Raw genomic sequence first — 26,037 nt, 5'->3', positions numbered from 1 at the left:
ACCTAACCAAGAAGTTTTGTTGCCTAAACCTAACCAAGTGATTCTAAAAACTAAGTAAACCTACGTTGGAAGTTTATTTTGAAAAGACACTATATGCATGTAACGAGGGTAAGATGTACGTTTCCTGTGAACACAGAAGTTTATTTTGAAAAGACACTGTATGCATACAACGAGCGTTAACTATGTTTCCGGTGAACACAAAAGTTTATTTTGAAAAGACACTGTATGCATGCATGCAACAAATGTAAACTGTATGTTTCCTGTGAACACGGAAGTTTATTTTGAAAATACACAATGCATGTAATGAGCGGAAACTGACATGACGTCCCTGACACATCCAAAACTGACGCTAGAGGGGTACCTACAGCATCATAGTTAGAAGCGTAGGGCCACTGACCAAGCGTCAGTACAGTATTTGACGAGTTGCGAGTGAGAATGTGTTAGTTGTTCAATCGTACAGTTCACAAATTATAACAGTAAATGGCTGTAATATGATCTCACAGTCAATCCCCTCACCTGTGTTGTTATCACGGACATGTTTCCTGATGATGCAGACCTTGACAATAATAAATACTGTAGCTAAGAACAGGCCGATCCCAGCTCCAATCAAAATGTACTTAATTTCTGGAACGAAAACAACCAGCAGGCGTCATAAGTCCATTAACAAACAAGATGCAACGCAATACCTGTGACAAAACAGAATATCACTTTGGGGAATGCCAGCTCATGTTCAACCCTCCTGACACGCTAAACAGCGCATGTGTGTGTGAAAGGTGGGGGGAAGACGAGAAGATGTTTGATTTCACAACTTGTTTACTGTGTGGAAGATAAAAGTCTCAGTCATAGTATCATGCTCCTTTCTGAAAATGTTGTTGCATCACCCATGTTTGCAATATGAATCCTGAACGTCTAGGAATCATTGAGGGGGTCACTGCTGGTCAACATGAGCCAACACTCTCATGAGAGTTCAACTTCTTCATCAAAACACTGGCAGTCAATCGTACAAATTGTCCTGTTTACGAAGCGTATTCACTTTACAAACAGTAATTGATTGGAAAATTGTCCAGATGTCGAAAGCTGACAGGATTCCAGCAAGGATTTCAGGTCAAACACAGAATTTCTCTGAATATTACACCCCTCCCTGTAATTATTGTTTTTTTATCCTGTTACTTACCAAAAAAAGAGCAGCTATTAGAGTAAAGTCTAAAAAAACAACTTTATTTACATAACTTTTCTGTGCAACAGAAAACAGTTTTTTCTGCTTTCCTCTCCTTTGAATTATCTCAAGACCCCTACAATGTACCTTGCGTCCCCCTGTAGCGGACTTGCCCCAAAGGTTGGGAGTCATTGATCTACTCAACATCAATATTCCTTGGATTTGTCAGATACCAAGAGACCGCAAAACCCTGGCACTTAAAACCAGACCTGTCTGAATGGCTAGATAACAACTTGGGTTAAGTAATTATATGTCGTTCTGTAATATAGCCAATTTAGCCACTTTTTAAGGTTTTGCTCTAAAAACTTTAAACAAAACGTAATAAACACAAAGGAATTTACAGTGGCATTATTGTTGCTGAATGAATGTTTTAACAGAAGCTTCATGGGTCATGCTGTAGGTGTTACAACACGGACCCATACTCATTGACTCATTGGAAAGTACCTCTAAGTTGTTGTGCGTTCAGCTTTACTTATTGACCCACCTATTTTCTCTGTAGAGTCTGCTCCATCTCCTCTCACACTTGTCAGCAAACACTCTGAAACACATTGTTTTCACTGAATTATTTTCAGGTCACAAAAACAGGCTGTTCAGAGCAGACAGGAAGGAGGTTAACACCACAGTATTGTTGACATCAGATAATGCAGAGTTCACTGTCAGTTGCACAATACATAGTGATCATGAAGTAAAGCTTTCATGCACCTGCAGTATTCTGCAGCACTTTTTAAACATTGCTTGGGCAGTAGAAATGTAAATGCCTTGCTCAAGGACACCTTGGCAGCGGTCATTGTTGTCAGGTTTTCATCACTTAGGATATAAGCCACCCTGTAAGAAGTATAGAATGATTAGAGAAGTTAACCTCTGACCTTTGGCTCCTGCATCAGACAACATGCAGTAAATATGACAGGACTCATTCGATTGACAACATTTATGGCAATACATAAAGACAGGCTTAAACAGGCGTAAACACATAAAGTCCACCTGCTTATTTTAGACCTAGCTTGACTTGAGCCTGCTGGTAGGCATGTTGGCAGCATTCCAGAGCCAGACTTTTATAACAATTACGTGGTGACACTGAAGCCCTTATGTTCTCTTCCTTCAATATCCCTAACAAGGTAACAAGCAAGTCGAAAAAAAATGGACACAAATTTTAGATAATAGAAAGTGAAAACTAAAAATATGTTTTATAAAGAACAAAATAATGTATGTATATAAAAAGTGATCAAATCAATCAAATTTATGGGAAATGGGATCTTCCTTTACACAGACCACCCTATTGTAGAAATTTAGATTAAACTGAATAGATGAACAGATTTCAAACAGTTCAATTCAGTCTAAAGAACTTATTTTACGGTGAAAACAAAGTTGAACATTTAGATTATTAGTTAACTGTCCACTGAAGAGTGTAAATACTCAGCTTATAGTGAGCAAGTGTGGCAATTCAGGCTGTTCTCACACACCGTTCATAGTTAAACCTACGAGAAGTAATGTACTCAAATTCGTATATCGAACAAAATCATTTTGTGTTTAATCCACGTAATCGTGAACCAGGAAGTATAAAGACCGACAAAACACTGCCCAGGAGACCGGTGTTCGCATCCCGTGTGAGTCACGTAACTTCCGCACTTAAGTTACCCCACTTCCACGATCTTTTCGTAAACCTAACTAAGAAGCTTTGTTGCCTAGACCTAACCAAGTTGTTTCCTGTGTAGTTATTTTAACCCAAACCACGATCTTTTCCTAAATCTAACTAAGAAGTTTTGTTGCCTAAACCTAACCAAGTTGTTTCCTGTGAAGACGGAAGTGTATTTTGAAAAGACGCATGTAACAAGCGGAATTGACACATGTTGCTGGACATTTGTAGGAAAAACGCATGAAAAATGAGGAATAACTTTTCGTAAGATATACAAAAGTTGTATGTTGGCGACTGTGTTTAGATTCAAGGTCATGAAATGCCACTTTGATTGGTTATAATCAGACATGCTGAATGGTTTTAGATTATTCTTGGTTCATGTTTTGTTTCCTTGGCTTGGTGCACACAAACTCCACGTGATCATAATCGCGCATCGACAGTCATTCTGACACCCACCATGTCTGATTCTGCGTCACATGATTAAGCGGCTAGAGTGGGATTTCAAATTGTAGACATGCAAGGGAAAATATAGGAAGGCGACATCCAATTTTATGCCAAGATACCAATGAGCCAGACACTCAGCTGCTCCTGCTCAGATGCCAAAACACAGAGGAGTGGTACTGCGGTCGGTTAGGTATGACCGTAACGGAGAGTGGAGCAGGGTGTTGCTGAAACAGAGCATACATGCTCAGCAAGTGGCTATCTTACATTTTATAACCCCCAGTCGCATTCCTCTGGCAGCTCTGGGACCTGGCCTGTTGTTACTGTATGTGAGATTGTAAATGAGAACCAACGTAAATACAGTTTCAGCAGAAATCAGCCAATCAATAAACAAGGAAACTGAACAACCTGTGACATTTTCACCGATCATTTTTCTGTCAGCATGTTGTAGGTTTTGATTAGATTTTGTTGTAGGGGCAGGAACGCGCATTTCCTCTCGGTGATCGGCACAAGAACGAGTACCTTGCCGAAGGTCATAAACTGGACTTCAAAGTGTTGGCTGTTGCATGGAACCTGTGACTAGTCATGGGACAATCTATGTGTTATGTATCAGTCTATGGTAATTTCAGCTTAACGCGCCCTGAGTGTTGGGAGAGATAAAGTTTCCAGTGACCAGAGCGCGACCTCTTACATAATGTGTCAATGTGTCCAGCAAGCATGAGCAGCCCCAAGCCAAGAGACAAACGCAAGTCTTGCAGATACAATTAATATCACATTAACATTATTGGTAAAAAGCCTGAAACCGGCAGCAACACAAATCCCTTTGAACTTTAATGAATTGATTTGTTTGATTTCAATAAACTATATTTCCCTACAAAGGAGAAGAAGCAGTGAAATAGAGAAAAAAGGGATTACATTTTTCAGGCTGGCCGGCAAACCATGTAAAGGTTGTAGCCTAATGCCTTCATATTATGCCTTTTAGACTTATTATTTTACCCCCAACCTAAAAATGTATGATTGACTGGTGATGTATAATGACACCACCGTCCAAAAATGGCGGCGCCGCCCCTAGAATGCACCACGATTCCCATTCACTGTTACTATGATGTTGGAACGTTTAGAGCTGGTTGGCTAACAAGCTTAACTTGCTAGCCAAAAGGCTAATATGGCTAACTTGAACTTGAAATTCCCACTGAAATGCTAAAAGCTTTTTAACTAACTTCAAGCCTTTCCCTCCTGGTCAGAACAGATACAATGTCTCTCTGTTCTTCTATCGTTAACATTTATGTTGAAATCAAAACACTAAGCTAATTTGCTATTTAATACATTTAAATACAGCTAATGTAGCTTAACCATATCAAACTGTGATTTCCAGTCAGAAGCCAAGGTGGCAGCCCCTGGGATCTTAGCTAGCTATTTGTTTTAGCTTCAACATGTCAGTTCATAATTTTTTAAGACAACAGATGGGGAAAAAATAAAGTAATTTAACTTGGCTAGCCTTTGCTATCTCACTAGCTAGCTTGTTTTAGCTGTATCTTTGTGGCAGAGAGTGTAGCGCAAGTAAGATATATAAGTGTAGTGACTAAAACATTTTTTTTTGCGCTGTTTTGTAGTTTTGTATGCTGTTTTCATAGGAATTATAAATTTTTATGGGACATTCATTTTTATATGAAAAATAAAACATGTGAAAATGTGAAAAAAGTAAGTAGTTTCTACGTGTTGGCTTCACAGGGCAGTTTACCCTTATTACTAACAACTGTCAAGATGACCTTGCTGACATCTAATGCTCTTTACCATCATTGTAAAAAAAATCAAAAAGCTCACAGGTCTCTTTTGACCTCCTGCTAATAACACTACACAGCATGCGCCTACTCACCTTATCCAATTCATCAACCAAGCATTATCACATCGATATGACTGAGAAATATTTACTACAACATACAGATAGATGTCCATTGTACTCACCAGTGATGAGGACAGCCCTGATGACAGCTGACAAACACCCACACGTCTGAAATGCTCTCATCTCTCGTGGCGTTTCTGGGCAGCTTACCGACTTCTTGAAGCGCTGCGAGTCCTCTCTCATATATAAGATGAGCAGCTTCCTGAGCTTGTGGGTTTCAAAGCTTTGCTGATGAAAAGATTACGCGTCTACTGTATCTGACTTTTGTTGAATGTGTAAGCTGCTGTAACGAAAGGCCCCTCACAGTTCTTGGGATGAGTATTAACAACAGTTTTAACATTGACTAGTAAGAATTATAGCACTTCAAACATTGGAGAACATTTTAATTTAGGCCATTTAAGTTTTTATGTATTCTTTCATGTATTTTCAGCTTGCACCTTCTGACTGATGAGCAGCACGATATGGTTGACACTGATACTTGTTGACATAGATTGTTAGATGTAGGTTACTGATGTGGTTGTTTGCCAGATGTTAACACAGCAGCCGTGATGCTCCTCAGGTTGATTACTGCCAATAAAATATGAAAAGGTCAAGGTCTCAGCTCAAACTAGGCTAGATCCAATTGATAGTGTGTCTGGCAGTTGGTTTTTCAAGCATGTTTAACATCTCAGCTTTTTCATTCGATGACTGCATTTGCAGCATGTTAATGCTCTCCTTTGATTGGTCAGCCGCCTACCATATCGGCCCTCGAGGGTATCAGTTATTACGGTCCTGTCATCACTCCCCTCACACAAGGCAAATAATGTCTGGCTGTGTGATGAAGTTGGAGCTGCTGGCTGCAGTCTCGGCTACTTTTTTAGTTTTTTTACCTAATCAGAGAAGTACATTTCTTCCAGACAGATCACAACACATTTAGTACCTGCGAGGAAACACCTTTACAGTCTTGAAAAACAACGTAGCATCTGTGTTTCATTTCTACTGTGACCTTTTTGACATTTTCATTTCACATTTGCTGTTGTTTTTGCTGCCATGTGAAAAAGTAATACAGGTCCTCTATAACACAAAGTTATTTTACCATCATAACACGTACCCTTTGTGGTGATTATACTACTCACTAATCAGGATGCATTGACATAAAGATAACATAGAAATAAAATTTGTGTCTTAAGTTACAATGTTTCTCTGTCACTATATCTTCATATCTTCTTCTGTATATGATCTGTGTCAGCTGTCCTATAGAGTTACCATACCTGGGTTTACCAGCCTGTCAGTCCTCAAGGCCAGTTACCCCCTCTGCCTGTCTCTCCCATTTCTCAGTGGGCATGAAGGAGCATGAACCTGGCTGCTTGCTGGCTCCCTGTGGTTTCACAGCCAACCAGAACACATGTGGGTGTCAGTCATAAAGGGCACAAACAAAGACTGAATCCTGACCCTGGTGGACTGGACTTCATTCTTTGGTGTCTGTTGTCACCTTTCTGTCTGCTTTTAAAGCTGTTCTCTTTGTATGACAGGTATATTATGAGCCAAAGCAATCAGAGATGCCGGTCAAATCTTTTATGAATGTGATAGACTAAAGAAATCTGCTCTACGTTGTTTATATTCACGGTTCAAATGATATCTTGCGAAAAGTTATTCCTCATTGTTTGTGCGTTTTCCTACGAATGTCAATTTCCGCTTGTTACATTCATACGGTCTTTTCAAAATAAACTTCCGTCTTCACAGGAAACAACTTGGTTAGGTTTCGGCAACAAAACTACTTGGTAAGGTTTAGGAAAAGATCGTGGTATGGGTTATAATAACTATGGAAGTGGCATTACTTCAGTACGGAAGTTACGTGACAAATAAGACAATGTTGGGGTTAAAATAACTACGGAAGTGGTGTAACTTAACTACGGAATTTACGTGACAAATAAATTAACGTTGACTTCTGGTTTCACACAGGATACAAACGCCGGTCTCCTGGGTGAAAGTCTGGTGTTTTTTGACTCACCCATCCTTCCCGACCTCCCTACATGGCGTATGTCGCTTTTTATACTTCCCGGCTCATAATTACGTGGATTACATACAAATTGATTTTGTGCGATATATACGAATTACAGTGCATATATCTTTTGTAGGTATAGCTACAAATGGTTAATATGCCTTGTATTTTATATGCTGCCAACAGTCAGCAAAATATATCAACACAGCTTCATCATGTGTTAGTTTACGCACTACAGAGAGCCTGTCTCCTGCTTTTTCATTGGTCAGATCTGCTCTATCCCAGCTCACTCATTGGCTAGCCTAAATTATGAACTTGCCTCAGACTGTATTGTGACAATTGTCACGTGACAATCGTCACTAACTTACAAAACAAAACACAGTCTCTTGGTTAGAAGTCCGGTCTTTGTTGGACCTATCCACCTACTCACCCACCGCCATAAATGGTCTTTCTTACTTTTTATACGACATCACTAACTCTTACCGCAGGATTTATACATGGATTTGTTTACATTGCAGTCAGTACAGGATACATGCTGTACAAATAACACGTGGAAATCAAGAAAGGCGTACTTATTGCACGCTAAACGCCTAGCGCATTATCGTGGCATTTTTACGCCTTTTCGTGCGAACAGGCTGACAATTGTTAGAGTTAAATTTTGGTCAGAATTCCACTCCAGCTCCTATTATAGCATGGGTTAGCTTTTTGGCTAGGGCCTACAGGGAATAACTGGGTAGCTGGTGCAAGCACTGGGTTTACTTTGCTGTTGGAGGGTAGGAGACAAAAAGAGAAAGGTGAGAAAAAGGTTAGAGGAGAGGGCGAGGGGGGGCAGGCCCATGTGAGGCCTTATTCTGGGCAACACATGAGTGCAGACAGTAAAAGGGAAATGCCCTCACATACAGTACCTCTGCTCACAACATGATATTCCCACACAGCTTAGCAAGTAATTCTATCTCCATTAAACAATGCAGGGACTTTTCCCTGTCGAAATGAACCCACCACATTATTGGAATAAAAAAAAAAATGTATATGATTTGCATAAATGTTTTTGTCCATTGCATATCAAGAGAGAACAGTGACCTTTTTAACCTGATTGCATGCACTTTGACTGAGACATGGTTCAGGTTTACAGTATTTGTCCATTAAACATAAAATTTGAAGACCATTTATTTTTGCAGAAAATAGCATGTGTTACTGCGTAAAGCTTGTCAACTAACAGGTGCAAGGTTAGCATTTGACTGATTAGCTGAAGTGTGGAAGGTGCAGTCGGTGGAGACGGCAGGCTGTTACCTTTTTGAAATACAATATGACAGAAATAGACCAGCTTAAATATGGCACCTTGATGGAGCGCAGCCAAACACTGTGGATGCACGGAGCCATGGAGTTGTTGGGGCCAATGAGGGCTCAACAGAAATTGTGATTCCATGCTTTCAAAACTCATTTTGTGGCCAATACTCATATTGAAACAGGTGCCACAGATGATGGCGATGCTATATACAGGCAGTGGGGCTATGCATATTGTTATCTCATGACATATAAAACCAAGTTGAGCCACATGGTATTTAATAAACACGCCACTTTCTCCATTTAGGGGATGCACAGGGTCAACCTTCCCATGTGACCTCATCCATTGACTTCCTCTGACTCACTAAGGGCAACAAGACAACAAAATGCCCCCCCCTCCATTTCAGCTTAATCTCACAGCAACAACAGCTGCATTGGTCCTAAAACTAGACTACCCAGTCACACACTTTCATGTCCACAACACGGCCTTGTAAACAGAGCTTGACCAACAGGAATTAGCCCAGCCCCAGCATAGTCATATCAGTCAGCAGACATCCAGCCACATCCAGCTACCAATCTCCACTTTAGGGACTGTTGCGCTAATTTGGAGTTGTGTGATGCAACGGGTTATATCAGAAAGCTTGTTTCCCTGGGTGACAGAGGCAAAATGAGTCACAAGCTAAATGTTAGCTAATGGTAAGTACATCCAACCCCACGACAACGCTTGTATAGTTCCCACCAAGACTCAAAGTATTGATGCCTCATCGAAGGCCCTGTCATCTTTTCAAAGGTGCCTAATGGTAAAGAGTTGGTCCCATGAGGGAGCCTATCGGTCCTCACTGCTTAGTTACAAAAATAACCAATGACAGTGTCCATTTCATCCTGCTGGCCTGCCTTGCCCTGCTACTCGACACCCACTGGTTATTCCAATGTGAGCTAGCTAGCTGCACCCTGTGTTGCTGCTCAGTTTGGCCACACCGACTTGCACGTCTATTTTGGTATCTTCTGAGCTCGCTGTCAGGAGCCCTGGCCACACCAGTGCATGGATCTGAGAGCTTGACTCACTTTGGTGAGTTTTCTTTGTTGCTGCAACTTCAAGAAAAAGAGTTTGTTTGCTATGAAGGACGACCGCTAACTAGACTTTGTTCTCAGCAGGTGATTCTGCACTGGATTCTAGGATTTGATACCACAGTCTAGATTGGACGGTTACACTCAGCATGAAAGACCTATCACCAAGGTGAGGGAGCAGTGTGATTATATGGATGGTTTGCAAAAATACTGAGGGCCAGTGGACAGAATGTAAGATATAAGTTTTAGATTTGGGCTAGACTGTCCAAAAAGACCTACAGCACAAGGGGCCCTGGATTTTATTGCTATAAAATCATTACACATACATGCCGTCATATCATTTTTACACAGGAAAAAAATAAATAAAATTATATTCCAAAGGTTGCACCTAAATACAGTATAGTTAATTTGGCAACCATTCCTTGGGTATAAATACACAAGCAGATGCTGGGAAAGTACCGTGGTTGCTAACTGATCTCTGGTTATGAGAGCTGGTAGACTGTTGGCGACCAATGTCTCCTGGAAAGCCAAAACATTCTGGAAGTCCGTCTAACGATACAGTAAAGTCACTAAGTTCTAGCAATATTACCTGGTTTGTTCGGTTCTAATAATAATAATAATAATAATAATAATAATAATAATAATAATGATTTTTCTTAATGGCTGTTGTAAACTCACCTACATCTCCTCAATTCATCCTTGTCTGTGAAGATGAACAGTTCATGACAACTGCTTTCAAACTATACACTTTTAATGTAGTCTACAGAAACAATCAAATACACCACAGAATGTCTGTGTTTATATTTGTCTCAACCTCATCTGCTTATAAGGAGAGTCATGGTTATGTAGATAGTTGAAGAGTTGAGTTATATGCCAGTGGCTATTCTCCCAGGTCAGGAAATATAAATGGGTTAATGAGCTATTCTAAGACCTCACCCAGATAGCTAAAGTATAAGCTATAGTAGAGCAGCAGCTGCTGAGGCGCTCTGTGACTGATGTGATGATTTGCATGCATTTCCTGCGCTCTATGGTGTAAATCTGCAGGCATGAATATTGTTCTGGACCTCTGCAGAGGAATTGTCTAGATATCAACCCATTAAATGTGAAAAAAGATATGATTGCATTTGAAAGGGACCACTGTGAAGCGTGGGTCTTTCCTTTGAAAGGCACACATGAACAAAGAAAATGTTCATCTTTTCTAATAACGTTCCTATAAATGGACTAGGAGCTGCTCTCATAGCCACCAACAGTATGCTTAGTGCTCACAGCTTAAGGCACCATACAGTGCTTAAAATAGCCAAGAGCATGGTATGAAGTGTTTGTCTGCTGCCTGCATAGTGACAGCATGCCCGAAGCCGGCACATATCGTGTACATAAAGGTCATTGGTGCAATCGGAGTTCAAAACTTTTTATAGTAATCGTCAAACAAACTTTTCTTAAGTTTTTAAACTGGACAAATTCTGGAATGATAACTGTTTACAATATGCGAGTGAGTAGATTGGTTTAAAGCCACAACTTTTGAACACCGACACTAATTTCATTGTCTCGTTTTAGGAAGTTCACGTATCCCACCACTTCCCTTATGCCAACGTGAGCTGGACGAAAACCAAAGGGTCTACAGAGCTGCAGGAGCTGTAGAGGAGGCAAATCGGGTGATGCACGAGACTGAAAGAAGGTTGCTGACATCATGAGCTGCGTGGAAAAGCGACACGTGAGCCATCGGGTGGGGAGCATGCTCCACCATCGCTTCCCCAATGGCTTCACTGACTTGCTCATGGACGAGACCGACCGTGAGGTCAGCAGTCTCACTGATCGGGCCTTCCGAAGCCTCTGCGTTGGAGATGACGCAGTTTACAATGACGAGTTATTGTATGGATACTCACCTTTCAGCTGCCACAAACCTTTGGCGGGGGAGCCTCTTAAAAAGACTCAAAACAAGGAATCTAAAAAGCAAGGGCAAAACAAAACTGACAAAAGCTATGCCCAGCCGTGGAAACAGCAGCAACAGAAGAATATATCCAATATGTCGTCTTTCCTCAAGGCATTAAGTGCCACAGAGGAAAGCTGTGAGGGGATGTTGATCAAAAATGGAGGTATGACAGACTCTAACGGGGAATCGTGGGATAAGTCTGCACTTCGCAGCATCCAAAGAGAGCTATCGGAATTCTCCCCGGATTATCACACCAATCTCACAGATGAACATTACACGAACCATCATCGGCAACACTCTGGTGATTCAAACAAAACAGGCAAAGATGCTGCCCCTCCCTCTGGGAAATCCTCAAAGAGCAAACATGGAAAATCCACTGTCAAACTAAAGAAACTTAACATCAAAAACTTTTTCCTCCACAGTGAGTTTAGCCCTTTCCAAACATGGAGAGATTTTAACCGGTTTCCCTTTGGCCAAGAGGACACCTCTATTCTCCCCACAGATAATATCCCTAAATGGTACGACTTGCCTTTTTACAAGGAGCTGACAGAGGCACACAGAAAAGAGACTTTGCACACAGAGGAGGCGCAGTCATGCCAGAAAGCAGCCGTTGAGCCCCCTCCTCCTACTGCTTCTAAATCCATCCCTCCCCCTCCTCCGCCAAAGGTCCTGCCAAAGCCCACAGCTACTCCGGCTGAGAAGAGGTGCTCATCAGACGGAGGGGATGGTAGCGCTGCCCCCTGGAGGCGCAACAGGTCCAGGGCAAAAAGTGTGATTCCAGTCAATCAGGCTGGTATACCACATCAGGAAAAAAGTACAAAAACAACAGATGAAAGTCTTTGGTTGGCCAAAAAGGAAGCTAGATCTGTGGAGGTGAAAGCAGTTGAGGAAGTCAGCTCTTTGGCGTCAACTCCGTTCAGCATCTGCCAGCTGATGACTCCCCTCATTCCCTCCAGACAACCAACGGAAACATCAGAAATCTTCAATGCTGTCCTATCGCCCTCCTCCCTTGACCTCCCACTGAGACCACACTCTGAGGCCAAACTGACCCCTGAACCTCCAGTCAAGCGGGACAGCTACAAATCACTCGCCTCCAGCATCCTCTTCAACCTCAAAGACAACAGGAAGAGGGTGAAAAGCCGATACAGCCCTCCTAAATTCAAAACACTCGAAGTGCCTGAGGGTGGCGCCCAATCTCCACAATCAGACCATCTGAAATATCCACAAGCTGGCTCTGAGGGCTATGCATCTGGCTTAAGCACTCCTGCGATTTTAAAAGATGGACAGACAGTTTGCAGTCCTGTTTTGGAATCTAACAGCACCCCAACCATTGGTCATACTGAGCATGATACAGATAGACCACTTTCAGGAGATTATTTGTTATCAAATCTATTGCAAACCAAAAGGGAGGCTGCGGGTAGTGTTGGTGAGGAGAATCCGATCTCCCCCAATATACACTCGAAAAAGCCCAAGAGTCCCAATTCTAAAAAGCAAAACTACCCATCTCTGAAATTGTACAAGAAAGCCAGCCCTGTTGACAGTGATATGAAATATCTCCCAGTCCCTCTGAGCCCCAGCGCTCCTGTAGACATAGACCAACCAACCGAGGCAAATGAACTTTCACCACTCACGCTAAACAAAGAACACTCTCTAAAATCACCGCCAACAAACACAGGGCTTTCACCGAATACTTTAAATGTCAACAAAGATCGTTCACCCCTAATTTCACCCCACGCAGTTGAGAAAGAGGGGTTGTCATCAAATGTATCAGCAGGGAAAAGAGCACCAAATGTACCAGACAAAGCAAAACGACCTGCGAAAGACATTAAAGAAAAAGACTTCAGCTCTAAGGAAAAAGATACTAGTGGCCAACCCATGAGTACAATGGATGTGATCAGAGCAGCAAGGGAAGCAATTAACGCAGCCAAAAATAAAGCTCTGTCTGCAGCTCAGTCAGATAGCATCAATAAGCCCATTTCAGGCGTAGAAGAAGTGAGGGAGAAAGAAATAGATAAGAAGGTTGCCAATTCAAAAGAAGTACCAGAAAAGAACAATGCTTTATCTCAAAGTAGAAATGAAGAAACACTGGTTGGCAAAAAGGGTAAAGTCAAGAAAGAGCCTCCGCCAGTTCCAAAGAGGAATTTTGCTAAATCTGATATTCAACTCTCTCTTGACAAACAGCCAAAACATAATGTTGACAAGCTCACCAATGGGGATTTGGGGGATGCAAAATTAGATTTACTGTCGAATAAAAATGAGTCCATCCAGAAACGGGGCAAACACAAACATATATTCTCGGCCAGACAGAACAATTACATAAAATATCAGAGATATGCAGAGACGGATGATGAACAAGGAGAGGAGTTTGAGGAAAGTGATCTGAAAGTGAACACAGGAATAGAGGCGAATGGGGAGACAATGCCACGAGGAGAAACTAGAGATAGTGAGCATATAATTAATGATTTGCATGCTTTGAAAGAGCTGCAGAGAGTGAAGCTTGGCGATCGTGTTCTCGACAATGCAAAGAAGAAATTAGGCATTGTTAACATAGACGAGGAGGCGAGAGCTAAGAATGATTTGATCTCAAGGGAGCTAAGGAATATTAAGAAGGGTATGCTGTCTATGAGAGGAAACACAACGACTAAGAGAGAACTATTTGCACAGAAAGAGAAGGATCAGAGCAGGCCGGAGACTTTCACAAAGGTAGACACCAACTTCATAGTAAACAAAGCACTTATAAATGATAATTACGACAGAGCAAAAATGGCACTTGAAGAGATCATCTCAGACAGGCAGAAGAGAAAGAATAAATTCACAGAGCAGGATGCAAATCCAATATTCGATGAGAATGCGGATGAAAGTTATGTAACAAGTATAGAGCGACGTAAAAAAGCCATGAAAGACTCTATGACAGAGGATGAGGAAAAACAAAATGACAGCACTCTAGCACTAAAAGAGAAAGTTTTAAAAGAGAGGTTAGGTGATCTAAGAGACCATAATCACATGAGACAGATCCTGTCGCAAACTGAACCTAGACTTGGTGAGACTCACAGATCAGGTGGTAGGTTAGCGCTATCTGGCAAGGACAAAATTGATCTTCCGAGCTATGAATCAGAAGAAGTGAATTTCAGACAAGTAGTGAGACAGATATCTGAAGAAAGTGGAGAGAATCTGATCCATAATGATGGCAAAAACGGGGATGCTCCTCCTGTTCCTCCCAGGAGCAAAAAGGGAGGGAGCAGAAGAGATGGAAGTGTTACTATGGAGACAGATATTTTGAAAGATGTAGTAGAAGAGGATATCTTTAACATAGATGTAAAATGTGAAAATGGTGAGGTACGCTTAAAAGAGCTGCGGAGTCCAGGTGTGCGACAACAAGTAGATAGTGACCCGTCCACAAGAGAGGCCGGTCAAAGTGAAACCAGTCCTATTAAAGAAAGGTGGGATAAATCCATCACAGTAACTGATGCTGAAAATAGATTGTTTTTATCACCAGAGTTTAGAGGAAACGAAAATAGGGCAAATAACTTGCAAGCAGATAAGAGCCCAACAAGGGAAGCCACATTTGAAAACACCAATGCCAGGGCACAGGAAATATACAAGGTAAAGCGGAAGGCTCCTTTAAAACCAGACCACTTAAACACACCAAATGACAATGCAACTAATAATTTAGTGGCAGAAGAACCTGACAAAATAAATAAAGCTAGTGAGGAAATAAATATGGATGCAGAGGCTCTCTGTGAAATCCCCAGGGGTATATTATCACCCTTATTATTGGTAAATGGCATTAGCGTCAATCAGAGCCCACCTGATCAAGCCAGCTTGTCCTCAAAATCATCCTACTTTTCTGTGGAGAGCGCACTGCACAGAAATACTGAGACAGAGTCAAATGTTTACCACTCTCTAGAGAACTTGATTGGAGAGGTGGAGGAGGTCGATGAGATGCTGCGGAATATTTCACGAAACACAAAACAGGATTCGGACAGGACGGAAGTGGATTATTATTCTTTAAGTGATCATGAAAGTGAACCGGAGGCTGTAAAGCGTCCAATTAACTCTCCTCGAAAGGAAACAGAAGTTCTGTACGCTGACAGCAAAGAAAGAGATGATACCGAGGCAGATCAAACCTTAGCTCATGATGAAGATAGTCAGATGCCAATGTCACCCTCCAACATGTTCTCACCAACTTTGGGGATTCCTGCCTTATTTAAGGTCAAAGACAACACTTTCAGTAATAAGTCAAAGTTGAAGACTGTGCAACCGTGGACACCAAGAGGGAGTCTGAGTGCTTCCGAGAGGGGAGAGGAGGTACATCAAGTAAAGCAAATTCCAGAGCTCCCTCCGACTAATGAACCAGCCACCAGAGGTAGCACACCAATCCCTGAAGAAATCATCAAACCTAAGGAGATTCCACCAACAAGTTCACCTCCGCCACTGCTGTCTCCTTCAAATCTACAAAGTGAAATCCCAAATAAACCACAATTTGGAGTGTTCCTTGCTGTCCCACAGGAGGAAGACAGATTGTCTGGGGTGAGTCCATCATCTGAAGGTGTGGAGAGCTTAACAACCAGCACAGCTGACACAGCCGACGAGATGGGAATGAACGCTAGAGTGTTGAAGGTGCTCAGTGAACGGTCTGGGTCCACCTGCAGCGGTAATGAAAGCCAAACAGGGCTGCCTAAACCACCAGTTGTCTTACCCAAATCTGAAAAGGGTGTCCTCAAAGCCATTAAGCTGGCAAATAGAAGGATGAAGAAGGAGGAGGCCCAGAAGTCCTCCAACAAGTCGTCTCAAAGCAGCAGCAAACATCGGGTGGATAGACACAAGGGTGACAAATCTGAGAACAAAAGCAGCAGCAATAGAAGTAGCAAGAGCACTGAGAGAAATCACAGAGAAAAGATTGAAGATGGCCATCGTCACAGTGAAAGTCACCATGGCAAAAACAGTGATGACCAGAGTGAGCAACCACCCCATGAAAGAAGAGACCGATCAGACGTGCGCCACAAGACAAGAAGACAGAGCCATGAGTCGTTGGACAGCAGTACCCAGAAAAATGAAGCACTACCCAGTGTCGCAACAGAAAGACAGGGCCGCAGCAGCAACAGACACAATCGAGACAAGCCAGAGCAAAGACACTACAGTAGCGATAGGGTCATCAGTAATGTACCTGTGTACAAAGCTCAGCTCAGCGAAAGACCCACGTCGGACAGGCCATTCCAACGATCACAAAGCATTGATAGATACTTAGGAGATAAAGTGGAGCGCAGGCTCAGCGCAGATACGTCAGTCAACGAGAAGCTCGATCCGAGGACCCAGCGCATTGAAAAATCTCTAATGGACGAGCTTCAGCAGAGAGGCAGAGCCAGAGACAAGGCGAGCAGAGACAACCCATTCAGAAGGAGTCACAGTATTGATGCGTACCCTAACCCTAATCCTAACCCTCACCCTTCAACCCTCTCCCGCCAGTCAAGCCACACCAGCCAGCTTTCTCGCCAGTCGAGCATTGAGCACACCATTGTTACGCAGTCCTTTCCTATGACCCAACGTAAGATCCTTCAGGATCCAGACTCCGGGCAGTACTTCTTTGTAGACATGCCTGTACAAGTCAAAACGAAAACCTTCTTTGATCCTGAAACAGGAAGCTATGTGCAGCTGCCAGTCCAACCGAGGACAACAGAGGGTGCTGTTCCCCAGGCATCCCCCTTAGGGGTTTTGACCCCACCTCTGGTTGTTTACCATGGCTTTGTCCCGGTGCCTCTGTCTCCCATGGCTCATAAAGCTACCATCCAAGCCCCTCATATGGAGCCAATGTTGAGGCAAATGCACTGTGCGGAGGGACATCCATATTTAGAGCCTGTGTATGGTCAACATGACCACATGTTAGGGGAGTTTCTAGGCACTGAGGAGCTGGACTGTCCGAGCTGATAGGCCATGAGGTTTGAAAGGAAGAATCCACCCTCCGCTTACACTGTTTTACCAATACCTGTTTAATTATGAACAGTGTTAAAGCATTTCAGGGTGGATTTTGCCTTTACGGTTAAGTGTCTGATGCTTGTATTGCTTAACTTGCCTTAAAGAGGACCTATGATGTTTTTTGTGCATGTAAAAGGTCTGCAAAGTTACAAAGCCCAAAGTCAACGCCAAAAGGAGTTACTCTCCCCACAGAAACACTGCTCCTGAACAGCTTCTTCCGTAACGTGGTGATGTCACCAAGTAACACATTTGCGTAAAGCTAGTTAGAGCAGAGTCCGAAGAGTTTAATTTATGAGAAAAAGAGCATTTTTTTGTACATTAAAGCATGTAAACATTTCTAGTAGAAACTCAAAATACAAGTATACACTTAATAATGAGCATAATAGGTCCTCTTTAACTTACATGTGACACAGAAGCTGCATGGGCTTTGTGAAGCTACTGAGGCCTCAATTGGTTTTGTGAGGAGGGAAGAGTTGAGTGTAAACTGACAGGAGATAATTAATTTGTGAATTAATGATATCTGTTGTCGAATGCTGTTGTTTGAATGTGGGTTGAAGGATATGTGTAAGATAATGTGCAATTTCTGAGAAAGATAAGGGACATGGGCGATCCATGTACATAATGTATTTACGTGTAAACAGAGAGGGTAAGCTTGAATTTAAATGTGGACTATTTATTGTAAATGCTGAGAGTTTCTAATATACAGCAAAAGTGGTATTGGAGTCTCCACTGCTTTTCAGGTATTGTGGCTTTTTGTTTTTATTACCTGCAAAGTTTGTTGCCTTGAGATTTCTTTTTTCACCAGACAGTTTGCAGTCACTTAAGTTGTCATTAGAGATACTTCAAACTAATAGAACTCACTTTAAAAGATTGTCTTTTATTTGTATGTTATTGATTTTAACTGAACAACTAAACAGTAAAAACATATTGCATGTTAAAGTTGAATTTGCAGTTGCACCGGTAAATGTGTTTGATACAAAACAATTTTCATTTTTACTGTCCAAAAGCTTGAACTGGCATCTTTGCAATGAATTTTTTTTTTAATATGCAGAGGACATGAAGAAGAGTTGGTTTAGCAAGTTTGTTGCATTGGCATTTTTTCTAAACTAGAATAAAGCAGGGCTGTACTGTGTCTGTGATCCATTCCAATAAAAAAACAACTGTTGTTACAGATTTTTATTGTACTGATGTCATTCATTTCACTGCAGTGGCATTCTTTATCTAAAGCATATGCCTTTAAAATAGAATGATTGTTGATTCAAATATAATTCAGTTACAGATAAAAGTGACATTGTTTCTATATAACGCTCTTAGCAAGTAATGAAACCCATGTGGTCACAAATGTTGCATGTGCAAATGTGCACAATTGGATAATGAACTCCTTGATTGATAAAAACGATACTGATTTAATTAGTGAACTCATGAATCAATGTCGTTTTAAAGATTATTGTTCTACAAGGATGTTTGTATTTTGGTTTAAAGTGGTTCTATAATTGTCCTTTTATAACATTGTGTCCGTTTTTCAAAATATAAGCACGATCTGATCCAGATACTGCAGAATTACAATAATGGAGTAGGTTTTGTTGTCTTCAACCAGACTTCTATCTCGCCATCTATTGGTCAGTTACTGTAACGACACGAGTGAACTCAATGAGAAAGTGAATAACAGCCTGTGTGTTGCTGTAATGTACTAATCTCTACAACTAAATAAATAAGAACCAAGACAAAATGCAGAGTGAGTTTGGACGATTCTTTCTGTCTGGATCAGGGTTATTACAGCAAACTAAAACTGGAACTAAAACAAAAATAAGCAGTGAAAAATATTTTTAATAAACTGAAACTAAATAAAAACAATATCCTGGGTAAAAAAATAATAAAAATAAACAAATTCATTTCAGTTTCCAGCAAGGTAAAGTTTTAGTTTTTTAATTATAATAAAGCACCATCGAAGAAAGGAGACAGCATAAATATCTGTCAACTCTCGTGATATTGAACCACAGAAACTGAATGGACTTGATATTCCAGGAGATGACGCTATGCCGCAATTGCTTCACTAAAGACATGATGTGATGATTAAACATTATGGCCATTCCTACACAGTTCTCCAACCATGTATTTTATATGTCTATAAAGCTACATACTTCTGAGACATTATATGTGGCCCTAAAAAAACAAACTAAAACTATTGAAAAACTAAAACTAAAAACTAAACTAAAACTAGCAAACACACTCTGAAAACTAAATTAAAATTCAACTAAAATGGAAACAAAGGTCAAAACTAAAAAAATAAAAACTAAATAAAAATTCAAAACTATTATAACCTTGGTTTAAATAAAATCTAGACTGAATCTCCTCACTAACTGTTTTGAATTACAGATGTTCAAAAGGGCCAATTCGTATTTACCATCCAGCTGCTCATCCTGCTCTGGTTTTTGAATAAATCTGAACCTAACCTTCTAACCTAATCAAAACCAAGTATGCAAGTACCGATATCCTAGCAAGCTAAAAACTTAATCCGAGAGAAGAAGCGGTGGTAGGTTATTAGACGTCTTATGAACCCCTTACCATGGGTGGGCTACCATGGACAGTGTCACCAAGTCAAGGCCCTTCAGAAGACCTTAAGGAGGGTCCAGGGGGGGCGAAGATTGGAGCAAATATGATTAAAAAAAGTTATTTATATATATATATATATATACGTATATATATATATATATATATTTATATTTCTATATCCTGACAGTAGTGCATGAGACAGGTATTCTGAAAAAAATCATGTGCCTCTGTGTCCTCCGGTGCTCCTAATGGCATCTGCAAGATTTCACAGACCGGAGGAAAACAACCAATCAGAACCGAGCTAGAGCCTTGCCGTCTCCGAGCAGCTGTCAATTACTCGCGAACTCCGATCAAACGGTCAAACTAGGCAGCGCTGATCAAATATGAATCAATATTCTGTTACTGTAATGCCTATTTCTCGCCTCAAATGTTTTCAGAAACATCTTCTAGTGTTTAGCTGTAAAATGAGAAAGTTTTTGACCTGGCAGCCATGTTGAGATCAGTTGAGGAAATACCAAGCACCGGCCACCAGCCGGAGCAAACTTCCTCCCTAGTTTGACAGATTGATCATAGTTTGTGAGTGATTGACAGCTGCCTCCGTTGAATAAACAGCCAATAGGAACGCTCTCTCTCTTTGAAATGACCTGTGATTGGCCAAAGTCTCCCGTCCCGGGCTAGATTTTTTAAAGCCTGTAAACAGAGCCATGAGGAGGTGCAGAAGTCTAGTTTTCTCTCAGAACACTTGAATTACATTATGCTTAAAGGTTATTATGGAATTTTTGCCCAATGAAGCCAAAAACATTCCGCCTACTGCCGCTTTAAGTAACACCCCCTAAAGTAACACCCCCTATCAACCTGCAGCGACGAATGCATTACTATTCCAGGATTAAGAGCAAAAAATAAGGTCACTAAAACAGTATTTACTTTCAACTCTGGTATTCAAGTCTGGTGTAAATGTATTTGGGCACGATCTCATGAGACCTTTTGGAATCCCAGGACTAAACTAGACAAAGGATCACTGATTAATATCTGAGGAATAGTTGGTTTATTTCTCAAAATAATACAATATTTAAACATAGGCACGAAAATACAGTGTTTTAATCAACTCAAGCAAACCCTTTCTCTCCCCATCCCTCATTGTCCCACTGTTAAAGAATACAGGAGATGCTCAGCCGGTCAGTGGCAGCCGCAGCTTAATGCCACCATGTCGTCGTACTGCTTCAAAACCACGTTCTCCTCGTCATCAAAATATAACAAACTGATGGACTGGAGTCTGTCTGGAACACAGCAGGGCGCTTCCACCTCATCGCTGGAGAGCTTGAGCGCGTGCATGATGGAGCGCACCGTAGCGTGGTTGGTCGCTCGGAGGCTTCCCCCCAGTGGGAACGGGCAGGAGCCTTTGCAGTGGTAGGCGTTGTAACCCCGGGGAGAGATGATCCAGCCGGACCAGCCAATCTCCTCAAAGTCGACGAAGAGGGGAACCCGCTGGCAGGACTGGGAGCGGCTGTGGGGCGGGAAGCCAGGAGATGCACGTCGTCTCCTGCTGCGGTGGTCGTGGAGCTCAGGTGCTGCCGCTGCAGGTTGGGCTTGTCCTTTGGAAAGAGGAAGGTGATCACATTGGGTTAGAATAGCAATATATATAAAGTATAAGTATTTCATTTTTGACATCTGTGTTATTCAATGGACAGACAGATGAATTTGCTGAATTCAACCAAGATGTCAAGTTTTACAATAAGATAACACTTTATTTTAAACCTGCAGTAGGCAGAATATTTTTGGCTTCATTGGGCAAAAATTCCATAATAACCTTTCAGCATATTGTAATTCAAGTGTTCTGAGAGAAAACTAGACTTCTGCACCTCATCATGGCTCTGTTTTCAGGCTTTAAAAAAAATCTAGCCTGTGACGGGAGACTTTGGCCAATCACAAGTCATTTCATAGAGAGAGAGAGCGTTCCTATTGGCTGTTCATTCAACGGAGGCAGCTGTCAATCACTCGCAAACTCTGATCAAACAGTGCTATTATGTTACTGTAATGCCTATTTCTCTGGACACAGAGGCATATGATTTTTTTTTCAGAATTCCTGTCTCATGCACTACTGTCAGGATATAGTGACTAAATTTGGCAGCAGTTGTTGAGCTTGGTAGCTTAAAGGTGCTAAATGCGAGTTTGGGAGCATTTCTATTGCCTCCACATGGCTCTCAACATGGCAACGGCTGAGCCGGCTGCTCCTGGCTAACGGTGCTAACAGCACTAACAGTGAAAACTACACCAACGCTGCTGACAGAGCTAACGGTGTTTACCTGGGGGAAACTGGAGGGTGGGTGCTAAGCTCCCGCAAAGACGCAATCGGTCGGGACGGCCTTATCAGCTGTAAATGCCGTATGAGAGCAGTGCAGAGCAGCAGCCATGAGCTTGCCAGTGGGGCACGCTCACATGCACGAACATGCCCTAAAACCATACGCGGCCAGCCCAGCTATGTCAACAAAACAGATAGAACTAAACTCGGATTACATTCTCTGTTCAGGTACACGTTACTCCACTATATCTTCACACAGCAAATAGTTGTTTGCTGCTATATTAATGATCTGGGAATCTTATAGAGCACCTTTAAGAGAGGCAAGGGGACATGTGATTGGCTGAAAGGTGAGAAGGCGGTGACAACACTGTCAGAAAAAGTGACATTATTTCAGCTATTATGAAACTGGATGATGAAATATTGTTTATAATAATGATTTGAGTTTTAGTAATTTCTGCAGTTATTTCACAAATTGTTGGTTCATTATACATTTTATTCTAATTAATATTTATCTATTTTAAAAAAAATTAATTTAATGTTGATATTTCTGGTGTTCCATACCACTATGCTACCTAAATGCTAAATAAATGACCCTCTCATGTCCATGTTCAACATCTTCCAACCTGTGTAACACACACCCATCACCTTACCCAGGTAGGACTGGTTTGATGCTCCTGTCCTCCCGTCGTCTGAGAATATGACCAGGTAAGCATTAGTGTCTGTCAGCTCTCCGTTCCGCTTAGACGAGGACACCACCGACTCCATCCAGTTCCCAGAAGGAAGTGTGGTCACCACAAGGATGCCGTTATTCTCCTGACTGTTGCGGATCCACTTTGACACCTGACATTGAGAACGAGATTGAACGGGTTAAACACGTCAGAAATATTTAAGGAGACAAGTTTATGAAGTAACTATTTAGTGTGAACAAATGACCTCACTGCTATCAAACACAGATCTAAATACATGTTTGCATAATATGGAGGATGAAACCTGCCAAAATAAAAAATGAATGAATAACAAAATAAATGACTCGATAAATAAATAAATATGTCATTAAATGCAGCAAAAATATTAAAAATAGATGTAGCCATTGATTAATTGATAAGATGTGACATAAATTGATATTTCTGTTTTAATTTCCTTCTTTATATATTTATCTTTGTCTTAATTCTCTTATTTATTTACACTTCTGTTTAATTTTCCTTTTTCAGTTATTTATGTATTTATTTTTTAAATGTAAATATTTATTTTTGCATTTTTTATTTATTTATTTTATTTTATTGACAGCCCCCTCATTTGCATATTGAGGCAGAAATGTATAAAGAAATGTGTAAACAAATGTATAGAAGAAAAGAGTGCATTAATAAATAAATGCATATATACAAAAATATATACATACATTTAAAAATAAATATAAAATAAACAAAGAAATAAATGCAAAAATAAATAAATAACAAATAAACGCAAAATAAATAAATACACAAATAAATATAAGGGAAATATTAAACAGATAAGACAAAGATAACAAAATAAAGAAGCAAATTAAAATAAATATCAATTTATGTCACATTTTATCGCTAAATGAATTGCTACATTTATTTTTAATATTATTTTGCTACATTTAAAGACATTTATTCATTTGACAAGTCATTTATTTTTTTGGCAGGTTCTGTCCTCTATAGCATGAAGTAAAATACCAGAATATACAAACATTTTTTTTTTAAAAATACAATAAATTAAACATTAAATATAGAGGGTGTTACCGTTTGAGTGACATTGAAGACTTCCCATCCCTGTGTGTAAAGGGGCACCAGTCTGGAAGTGATGAGATTTCCTCTCCATGGCTTTACTTGGCTGTCCAGCACTTCATACAGATCGACCTGGATAGTCACAACACAAAGCTCTTTGTCCACTAAAATGTGTTTAATTTAAGTTAAATGTCTATTTCAACTAAATATCTGCAAACACTGAAGCAACATGACTGTTCTCACTTGGTCAGAGTGGTAGATTACTCCCCAAAATACTGCTCAGGATAACTAAAGTATCTGTCACATAGCTCTCTGGTGATGTTTCCTCATTCAAAAGTTCTACATCTACATGTGATCGGATTAAATAATGTCACCCAAAAAGGCAGTTTACCTTATAGAAATGAGGCCCATATGACTTTCCAAGGTAAAACTTCTGTTTCTTTCTGAACCACCTGAACTCCGCTTTGATCATCCTCTCCTCTCTGCCGAAAGACGACAGGTTGAAGAAGTGAAACCTCTCTCCAGCATGACCTACAGGCGGAAGAATATGTTAGTGGAACCCTAAAAAATAATCTTTTGATAATGGAATGTAACAAAGTCTTTAATAGGAGCTGTTCAACAGGGACATAAGCCGTGCGTAATCATAATCATAATCAGAATGGTGTTTATTGCCAGGTGTAAGAGGTATACACTAGGAATTTGCTTTTGTTTTGCTGGTGCAAGTCAAACAGTATAATAACAAAAGAATAGATAAAAACGTTAGAATAAAATAAGAATAAAAAAATTGAATTCTTACCAATATACAAATAAGCTATATGATGATCGTGCGTAATTGGACGTTTGGATAACAATTACGCAGTCGAATACATAACATTTAATGCTGCTGTATGGCTTAACAAAATATTCGTAGTCCATGAGTGAAGATCAGTCTTGCTCACCTTTATCCTCGAAACGTTAAAAGTAATGTTTTGATAAAGGAATGTAACAAAGCCTTTAAAATGAAATGTTTAACAGGGACATAAACCGCGCGTAATCGGGCGTTTGGATAACAGTTACGCACTCTAATCCATAATATTTATAGCTGCGGTAAGGCTTATTGTTCTCACAAAACAATTCGTGAAGATCAGTTTGCTCACCTTTATCCTCGAAACTCCTCACTGTGTTTCCTTCCAGGATCTCCTTCTGGCTCTTCTTGGATCCATCGGAGACAGTCACCGCGTTAAAGAGATCCAACATGAACTGAGGCGCCTTCTTGTGCGGAGCCGCCGCTCCTCGAGGTAAATCCTTCAGGTGGATCAACGCGTCCAGCTTCTCGTCCAGCCGCCCCGCTGCTGTCCCTCTGTCCAGCGGGAGAACCAGCGGGGTGACGCACCGCAGCTGGAGACCGAGGACCAGCCAGAGGACTAGCCAGTGGACCAGCCAGAGGCGCACAGCTCCAGTTGACATGTTTTTTGTTTTTAGAGTGAGACAGAGAAAGCGGACTGAGGTCTACATTTGCGGGACGGTGTGTGATAAGGGAGCCCCTAACCCTTTGATGACAGGCTGTCCCCTGTATTCACTAACACCAGGACATGATTGGGTCCTGATTGATGAGAGACGACACAAAGGAAAGGTGAAAATGGCCCTAGAGTCAGCTATAAAGATAAAAAATAAATAAATGACTTTTCCCCCCTTAATTTGTATGTCCAGGTTACAGTAGGTCAAAGGCCATTTGGCCCATTCTACCAAATAGAAGTTTATCAAGAAGCAGACTCGTGTTTTTTTTAGATTTATGGAGGGTTTCTAAGTCACTAATGCAGGCTGTTAAAAGATCATTCCTTCTGATAGGAGTCACCATGGAAACTACTATAATATACTATAATAACCCGTTTGACCTCATAAAAACATATTAATACTGAATATGGATACATTATTTAATATATGAAAAAAAGAAATAGACAATGAAAAAAAACATAAAAAGTTGTATATAAATTTGTGGCAATAATACGTTTAAATAAATAAAATTTTA

At 40.8% G+C, this 26,037-nt stretch overlaps 2 protein-coding genes and 1 long non-coding RNA gene across 4 annotated transcripts in view; 2 read left to right on the top strand and 1 right to left on the bottom strand.

Moving 5' to 3' along the window:
* LOC141758694 (uncharacterized) overlaps positions 1-26,037 on the top strand; it is a 457,042-nt gene that overhangs the window by 103,880 nt on the left and 327,125 nt on the right. The gene's annotated exons all lie outside the window — the stretch shown is intronic.
* Positions 9,382-18,603, top strand: LOC141758671 (uncharacterized). Of its 2 annotated transcripts, none has more exons than XM_074620287.1 (3): positions 9,382-9,527; positions 9,614-9,695; positions 11,081-18,603. In XM_074620287.1, the coding sequence occupies exon 3, from the start codon at positions 11,214-11,216 to the stop codon at positions 17,379-17,381; it is 6,168 nt and encodes a 2,055-aa protein (XP_074476388.1). In that variant the 5' UTR covers positions 9,382-9,527; positions 9,614-9,695; positions 11,081-11,213; the 3' UTR covers positions 17,382-18,603. The 2 variants fall into 2 exon arrangements, with proteins under 2 accessions (XP_074476388.1, XP_074476387.1); XM_074620286.1 differs by having other exon boundaries at positions 9,611-9,695.
* Positions 21,023-25,849, bottom strand: LOC141758461 (bone morphogenetic protein 2). The gene is made up of 5 exons (XM_074619929.1): positions 25,166-25,849; positions 24,421-24,560; positions 24,045-24,161; positions 22,932-23,121; positions 21,023-21,574 (listed from the first exon to the last, which is right to left on the bottom strand). The coding sequence occupies exons 1-5, from the start codon at positions 25,473-25,475 to the stop codon at positions 21,159-21,161; spliced, it is 1,173 nt and encodes a 390-aa protein (XP_074476030.1). The 5' UTR covers positions 25,476-25,849; the 3' UTR covers positions 21,023-21,158.

This window comes from Sebastes fasciatus, chromosome 20 (assembly GCF_043250625.1).
Source record: "Sebastes fasciatus isolate fSebFas1 chromosome 20, fSebFas1.pri, whole genome shotgun sequence".
Classification (NCBI taxonomy): domain Eukaryota; kingdom Metazoa; phylum Chordata; class Actinopteri; order Perciformes; family Sebastidae; genus Sebastes; species Sebastes fasciatus.
Note: the sequence above shows the minus strand (reverse complement) of the source record. Positions and strands in the feature narration are given on the sequence as shown.

Coding starts and splice junctions, on each gene's coding strand:
- LOC141758671 (XM_074620287.1), top strand. CDS start 11,214: ATGAGCTGCGTGGAAAAGCGACACGTGAGCCATCGGGTGGGGAGCATG.
- LOC141758461 (XM_074619929.1), bottom strand. CDS start 25,475: ATGTCAACTGGAGCTGTGCGCCTCTGGCTGGTCCACTGGCTAGTCCTC. Junction 23,122..24,044: donor TCTTCAATGTCACTCAAACG/GTAACACCCTCT, acceptor TCTCAATGTCAG/GTGTCAAAGTGGATCCGCAA. Junction 21,575..22,931: donor ATCAAACCAGTCCTACCTGG/GTAAGGTGATGG, acceptor CTCTTTCCAAAG/GACAAGCCCAACCTGCAGCG.